This window comes from Phytophthora ramorum (genome assembly GCF_020800215.1).
Source record: "Phytophthora ramorum isolate Pr-102 chromosome Unknown Phyram_PR-102_s0012, whole genome shotgun sequence".
Classification (NCBI taxonomy): Eukaryota; Oomycota; class Peronosporomycetes; order Peronosporales; family Peronosporaceae; genus Phytophthora; species Phytophthora ramorum.
Genome location: NW_027150658.1, coordinates 1 through 7,432, shown reverse-complemented (window position 1 = coordinate 7,432; position 7,432 = coordinate 1). Strand labels below are relative to the sequence as shown.

At 54.3% G+C, this 7,432-nt stretch overlaps 4 protein-coding genes across 4 annotated transcripts; 1 reads left to right on the top strand and 3 right to left on the bottom strand.

The window, feature by feature from the left end:
• Window positions 1–461: 461 nt before the first annotated feature.
• On the bottom strand, window positions 462–2,231 carry KRP23_11340 (uncharacterized protein; the record flags this gene model as incomplete). Its single annotated transcript, XM_067881880.1, has 1 exon — window positions 462–2,231. One exon carries the CDS (start codon window positions 2,229–2,231, stop codon window positions 462–464), a length of 1,770 nt encoding a protein of 589 aa, XP_067740175.1.
• Window positions 2,232–2,257: 26 nt separating this feature from the next.
• Window positions 2,258–3,090, bottom strand: KRP23_11339 (Protein SMG7; the record flags this gene model as incomplete). Its single annotated transcript, XM_067881879.1, has 2 exons — window positions 2,258–3,008; window positions 3,068–3,090. The coding sequence occupies 2 exons, from the start codon at window positions 3,088–3,090 to the stop codon at window positions 2,258–2,260; spliced, it is 774 nt and encodes a 257-aa protein (XP_067740174.1).
• A 648-nt stretch (window positions 3,091–3,738) lies between these two features.
• KRP23_11338 (Vacuolar amino acid transporter 3) lies at window positions 3,739–5,708 on the bottom strand (the record flags this gene model as incomplete). Its single annotated transcript, XM_067881878.1, has 7 exons — window positions 3,739–3,838; window positions 3,914–3,993; window positions 4,063–4,279; window positions 4,650–4,947; window positions 5,027–5,144; window positions 5,233–5,432; window positions 5,516–5,708. 7 exons carry the CDS (start codon window positions 5,706–5,708, stop codon window positions 3,739–3,741), a joined length of 1,206 nt encoding a protein of 401 aa, XP_067740173.1.
• A 153-nt stretch (window positions 5,709–5,861) lies between these two features.
• Window positions 5,862–7,184, top strand: KRP23_11337 (uncharacterized protein; the record flags this gene model as incomplete). The annotated part of the gene is made up of 6 exons (XM_067881876.1): window positions 5,862–6,203; window positions 6,274–6,418; window positions 6,482–6,543; window positions 6,607–6,687; window positions 6,790–6,853; window positions 6,910–7,184. The coding sequence occupies 6 exons, from the start codon at window positions 5,862–5,864 to the stop codon at window positions 7,182–7,184; spliced, it is 969 nt and encodes a 322-aa protein (XP_067740172.1).
• Between the last annotated feature and the right edge of the window lie 248 nt (window positions 7,185–7,432).

Below are 7,432 nucleotides of genomic sequence, written 5' to 3'. Positions count from 1 at the left end.
CCAAGATAGAATGCCCTATACCTATTGAAGGCCCGAATTGTAAAACGGCCCCTCCAATGCGGAGCTAAAACAGGCTGCAAAAAGATTGAAAACCACAATACTTCCTCGTCGGTGAATTCAAGGATTACCTTTTGGGCCCATATCAACGGGAATCTTCTCTACTACGTTGTCCAGATGACCGAATTGACGATGTAAACGCGAGTTTTTTTCCCGAGGAATATCCTGCCGCCAGTGCCCTAAACAAAGCAAGTTGAACTATCCCAGTACATCGAAACCCCAGCAACATGCCCACTCGCGAGCATGACGAGGATTCGGTTCTGCATCGCGCGGCGACCACGGGCCTGGGCAAGAGCGAGTATTCATTTCCCGACCGTGGATTGCGCTTTTCCTCCCACTTCGATGGCGGCAACATGGCAAATGTGCAGCTGATGCCGTCGGGGGCGTTCAGCATCAAAGTGGCTTCACAAACGCTGCTGACCCCCTCCTATTGAAGCAGTTCCAAACCCTGGAGGTGGGCGCTTCGGCATGCGTGGAGGCGACGGGTCCTGCGTCTCGGTTTGGGTCGATGGCGCTGACGAGCCCATGAATGCACTCAAGCTTGACGTCCTCTGTTGGTACAGCGCAGATTCGCGCTCGACCGCTGCCAAGTCAATCATGGGAGCAAAAGGTTGACTCTGGCCAAGACGGTTGCCAAAGCTGGGAGGCTGGGCACCGTTAGCTTCTCCGTAAGGCATCGTAAATCCAGCTTCCAGACTACTGTTGCTGCCGAATCGCATGCCCAAACCCAGGTTTTCACTTAGCATGCTGCCGTTCGTGATGTTGCTCGTGCTGTTTCCCCACCCAGAAAGCAGGGATTGGCGCGAAAAGTTGCCCGCGTCGTTAAACGTGTTGAAGCTAGGATAGCCAAGGGACGACCCAATTGAACCGTTACCAACAGCACCAAATGCAGTGTTCAAACTGTTGGCGCTTGCATGCTCCTCCGCCGGCGAAATCGGGCTCGGCGCTCGAAGGCTAAACGCGCCACCACTTGACAGAGTATCCAAAGCAGAGGATTCATGGGCCATAAGCCCGCCGTGCTGTTTAGCTGGCTGGTTTCCTGTCATCCCTCTCAGCGCAGGCGACGGCTGAAATACGATTACCTCGTCATCAAAGTTGTCGTCATCATCCACTCCAGTATCGGCACGATAGGCGCTAGCAAAATTTCCTTGTGGATGAGTTTGCTGCTGCAGCTGATTTTTCGGGTTGTTGCTCGATAAAGCCCCGAGGTTGAATGAGCCAAATGTTTCTGTCGTACCATTGTTCTGTTGCGATCCCCCGTTTCCAACCACAGGAGAAGTCGTAAACTGCCCTGAAGCACCACAGAAGAGCAACGGATCGCCTTCGTAGCCGTCGCACAAGTAGCGCGCAAAATGATACAGTTTCCACGCACGAATTTTTTCAGCCTCATCGTCTGCCAAAGGTGCCACTTGTGGCGCACTGTTAGCTCCTGTCGAGGACGTCTGCCACGTAGACGCGGTTCCAGCCTGCTCAAGCGGTGCAAAGCCTCGAAGCTCAAGGCTTTCCTTTAGCAATGACTGCTGCTCGCGTACTGCAGATGGTGCCTCGTTGGCGTATTGCTGGTTAACACTCGCAACTAGCGGTGCATACAGCTCACGAATACGTGCGTGGTTCACAAGCTTAGCTAGCGTCGCAAGGAAGGTTGAAGCAAATTGGTCCGCCTCGGCTCCTTGGTCGTTCGTTGCCACATCACTGTACAGTTTCTTCTGACGATGCACCAAAAGCTGCTCCAACTGCTCCAGCATATCCGGGTGCAACTTCAGATAGTCGCAGAAAACAGTCACTGGACCTGCAAGACGCAATGCTAACAGTGCCGAATCCTTCGGAGCTTTCCCGTTCGCACCTGCATTCGGCTTGATGTCCAAGCTGTCCAAAAGGAACTCCATAACGCTCGTGATCGTACGAATTGACAGACGAAGCGCATCTTCGAGCGGTGCAGACTGCAAACGCGAGTCCGAGGCACGAATGATGGAGAAAAGGTTCGTCACCACGATCTTCAGCAGCAGCGCGTCGCCCACCACACCCGCATGTAGCAACGTCCGCATGTCCTTGAAAAGCACCGCCTCCATGTCGCGCGGGTACACCGGCGTCACAGCCTCGCTGCTGCTGCCTCTACCCGACGACGCCGTCGGCGATCCTCGTTGCGATGAGAGCGCGAACAAGATGCCATGCATCCGCGTGAGACGATGCAGGTAGCTTTTCAAAAAGGCCGATTTCCCTTAGACGACGGAGACGACGACGTGAACGTAATCGGCGCTGCCAGCGGTCGTTGACGACTGCGCTCAAAAAGCAGCGCAAGATTCTCCTCTGCAGTTGTGAACGGCTGTGACGTCAGCAAACTGCGGCAATAGCGATACACCGCGACTGTCTCCGCCTCCACGTACGTAGCCAGCACCGCCAACTGGTTGTGCGGGTTGCCGTTTTCCGGCAGCACAGCCAGCGCGCGATGATACAGCGCTTCCGCTGCAGCGAAGTTCTTCTTGGTCTTCTGACTGTGCAGCTCCCGATAGCGCGCCAGGTCTCCCAGGAACACGTAGCAGCGATGCAGACTCTGGCGACAGCGTGTGACGTCCTCGTCCTTGGCTCCCTGGCCGTTATGCTGAAGCCACGAGGCGAAGACATCTCTCAGATGCGCGTAGAAGCCCGCAGCTTCGGTCAGGAACTGCTGGAACTCGCTGGACACGCGCGCGAAGTGCTCGCGGACGTTGCGGTCTGCCTGCGCCGCCGCCGCGTATTTGCGGATGCGGCGGCGGAAGTCCTCGATGCGTCGATAGAAGCAGGGCTTCCACAGCGCCTGCTCTACCTCCTTGGCAGCCGCGAAGGCCGGCTGCGCGTCCACGAGGCGCGTCGCGGCGTCCGTTAGGCGGCGGCGCAGCGCGTTGGCGGCCTGCAAGTCGAGGGGGTTGGCACGCAGCAGGTCCCGCAGCTGCTTGTCTAGTGCCGCCAGCTCCCTGTCGACATACAGGCGGGTTAGTGCGCAACGAGTGGGAGGACGAGGGAAGACGCGTACATGTAGGTGCTGCGAGGGTCCATCGCTTCATTCGCCTTTGGCGCCCCGCAGGTCGGCGACGATTGGTCAAATTTTAGTCGCTTGGACGACGCATGTTACAGAATCAGCCTGGTATCAGATTCTTCTGATTGGATGAAAAGGCGCGGTTTGCCAGACATCGAACAACATTCAAGAAACATTCAATTCAGTCGACTTTCCAGCAACATATGAATACGTGAAAAGCAATTTGCATCCTGGTCAGGATTCGACGCTGGCAGATTCAAATTCGACACTGTTGCTAAATCCTGAACCTGCACCGCGTTCACGAAAGTCATCAGAATGCTCAGCAAGAAAAGCAATGTTTGCTAGTTGCAGCAGTAGTCACCGTGCTGAATATCATCGCAATGACGTTGGTCCTTCGGTGTCAATGTTGTGCGGGTCATCTAAAAGCCTTGTGCGTAGGATAGAATATCACTAATCGAGCAGAACAAACCACATGGGCAGACTTGCTGGGGCTTGATATCACACAGAACCCAATTTACTACGGCAAAAAGGTGCCAAGCCGGAAAAAAAACTCCGAACTGTGAATCAAGCGGGCCAACAGCCCGCGAGCCAATTGACATTTATCGATCGACCTCTTTCGTTTTTCGATAGCATTGGCAGTGAAGAGATTGAGCAAGGACTTGCTCGGATTAGTTCCACGTCGAAACTGCTTGATATGTGGCGAAGACCATTGTGCACAGACCAATGGCAATCACGATACCGTTCAAGAGATGTCCGCGACAAACGAGCCTGGGGCCACAGCGACAGTATCAAACATGTTAGTGCTTTCGTCGACAGCTCTGATACCACGGGAATGCGCCTTACCTGGAATGAAACATGCACGGATAGATGAATGCCAGCGGTACGGAGCAGAATCCACCAATGATAGAGACGAAGTTGTCCAGCTTCAAGCACACACAATTTACAGACATCAGACGCAAGCATTATAATCTGAACGAAAACCCGCAGCTCACCTCATCCTTGCCAAAGTACCCAATGACGGCCGTAAGACAGACGAGCGCAAAGCGGAAGGCGTTCTTTTTCCATCGCCAGAAACCCTTAATGCGCTGGTATGGGAACAAGTTGCTCTCGAGAACGTTGATGACCGGATACAGCATTAAAGGGTAGGATAGGACTAGTGCCAGCGAGTACGTAAGCTGCACGGTCATAGTGCCTAAGCTCTCACTTGAGCTGGGCAAATTCAACGTCACAACTGATTCTGTACTCTGTCCAAAGGCTGTATATACTGTGCCAGCGAAGAGTATGCAAATGACGAGGATACAAAGCACACACCACGACAGTATGGCCGGGAACTTGTGTTTTATCTGATCATCCATAGAATCGTAGGTGGGCAACACCAACCCAATACCCTCAAAACAATATACGGCGACGCCAAGAAACATGGCCCAATTGTCGGAATTGAAGTATTGCCACGTCGACTCCCCTGGGGGTGTTCTCGAGCGTTTTCACACTGTAAGTAAGAATGTACACCAGACCAAACACAATGAGGACGTCGGCAAATAAACTTGTGGCAGCGAAGTACTCCAGACGGCGCACCCACGCTAGCGGTGTGTACAGCGGGATCTGCAGCAGAATCAATGTCCACGAAGACGTCGTGGTGGAGCTCCCTACATTAAATGCGTGCAGCAAGACCTCGCCAATGTTTTTCTCCACAAAAATGAGGTACGAGCAGCAAAATCCGATTTGCGAGAGCACCAACGACACGTTCACTGCTCGGCGACCCAAATTGCCGAAAGCTTTCTCCCCCACAATGCCGTATGATATGTTGTGGTGGTTGCGGGAACGAAGGAGCACGCTTGAGCACTCAACCAGACGCAACATGCAGAAGGTCGAGAGAGCTGCAGACACACAAAGTCCCACAATCGAAAAGCATGCCTCCGTTCTGGAATCCTTTGGGCAGAAACAGAATGCCGCTACCGATGAAGCTCTTGAAAATGGTAAATATCGTCTTTTTGACGGATGCACCCCTCGGTGACGTCTCGCTTTTGACTGCGTGTATCGTGTCCAGACTGTTAAATAGCGGAATCAGCTCTTCCTATGAGATTCGATGCACAAATGCAGTCACACGCACAGTTAAGAATATGAAAGCATCGGTTTTGTTTGATAGTATCAACGACACGTACACTTTCGCTTTGCTCGTCGCCAAGATGGAGTGTGTCGTTGACGAAGCCGCAGTAGGCTGATTGCAGTAAGCCGGTTGCTCCGATGGACGTCAGAAACGATTTCTGCACGTAGGTCGGCACGACCGTGTCTCCAACAGGCAAGTTGGCGATGACGTGGTCACGACGGAAGCCTCCTGGCTGCGCAATGTCCGACGCCTTCCCTGTCATCCCCACACACACACCTCACATGAGAACACTGATGCTTCCCCCCTCCCCACTTCTCTACTGCAGCGTTGCTACGAACCGACGTCTTTGTAGAGCACCTCGCTCACGTCCGGCAGCGACTTGGTCCGGATCATGCCGTCCTTGGAGCCCTTCAGCACCGCGCTGTAAATCTCGCGCGTCATATCCGACCCCTCTTCGGCGATGTCGTGCACCAGCGCGGGAGTGCGCACATCATTGTCCTTACACGAGTCGTTCTCCCGCGGCGAGAACATGGTGCAGGCTCGGAGGAGATTGAGCAATGCCACCTCGAAGCGTTCGGTACGCGACCATCGTGCCCTTTCGCCGGCCGTTACGCGGCGAAACTGAAGTGCATTTTCTACGCACGAGCAAAGATTCGGCCTGCGACTCGTCTTCCCGCCGCTGCGATGGTGCTGCCGGATTGCCACGAGGTCTTCTCCGCCGACAGTGCACTGCTCGTATGCGCACGCAGCCTCAGCTTCGGCACGTTCTGCCTCGCCACGCTGGTCGCAAGCGTTTACGGCTTCCAGCGGATCTTGCCCATTTTCCTGAGCTCGCAATGGTACATCGCCAACCTCGGAATGCTGGCGCTCACGGGGATCCAAATGGCACTGCTGGTCTACGAGTGCTTCATCCTCAACAGCCCCAAGATCCTTGTGCTCGCCAAGTACTTCCGCTGCGTGCAGATCGCCATCTCCTGTGTCCTGTATGGGAAGTCCGCCGGCGAGCTCGCCAACCGCACGAAGCTGGTAAGACAAGGTACACTGTATTGGGGTAGTTGACGACACACTGATGCTCGTACCTGTTGCTGCTCGACAGTTTTACAATATGCTGATCCCGATTGTGGGACTAACCACAGTTGGCATGACGGCGGATGCGCTACTCGTTGTCGTGATGTCCGACGAGATCGACTGCCACCACATCACGTGGATGGCCATGTCGGTAACAGCAGTGGTTCTCACAGGTACCCTTGCTACTCATGAGTGCTGGAGTCCAAGCACTGACATCTTTCTGTGTGCGTGAGCAGCGATCTTTGCTATTCCAGGCCGCATCGTTCTCGAAGAGATCAAATCCACATCACGAATACAGGTACAGCTGCATTTTGCTTTTAAGTGGCGACGAGCACCGTAGTAACTCGTATTGCCCCCGCAGCGTAAGAAATTCCAAGATTCAACCCCCACCGAAGTCACGGAGCTGGAACAATCGCACCATCAGCTTTGGGTTCTCCTGATCGTAAGTGCGCCCGCTGACAGAGTCTCTTTCTGGCACAGTCTCTTGATAGCTAACACGACGGACTTGTGCGTGCTTCTCTACGCTTATCGCTTGCATGAACAGTGTAACCTCGTGAGTACTAGCTTGCAACTTGCGGTAGATGCGTATCTCTCTCTTGGTGTCGGCGGTAAGAACTTGGGCTCGACGTACATGCTTCAAGAACTAAACGTGACTGTTGTGCAGGCAAAACGCGCGAGTGCGATAGCATGTTCTTCGATGACAACGGCGGGCTGTTCGAGCAGTCACTGCGTCTGGTGATTTCCACTGGGACGTACTTGGTGCCGAACTGGGGCGCACTGTATGTGTTTTACGTGCTGCCACGCTTCCAGTTCTCCACGGTCTTGGACGTGCCCGGACTCCTGATGGACGACGAGTGCGACGAGGCGGCGTATGAATTGCTTTCCGGTGATGAACGCGTAGTACCCAGCAGTAGTGGTCGAGGCAGGCGGTTCTACTAAGCTGGATAATAGATTCGTGTTGCCTTCCGTCCCCCACGCCAACATTTATTTCGTGTCGAGTCAACGGTCATTTTGGCGAGGAGCAACAAATTCGTCCCTGAGCCAACGAACGGCACCCGGCACTCGCCATCATTGTATCGCTAGAAGGTGCTCGGTGTCGTCTTGCATGCCCCAAGAACTGCCGCTGCCACCTCGCAACGCAACGAAGCCAAGCTTTATCCCCAATCCATCGGCGCGTGTCAACGCTG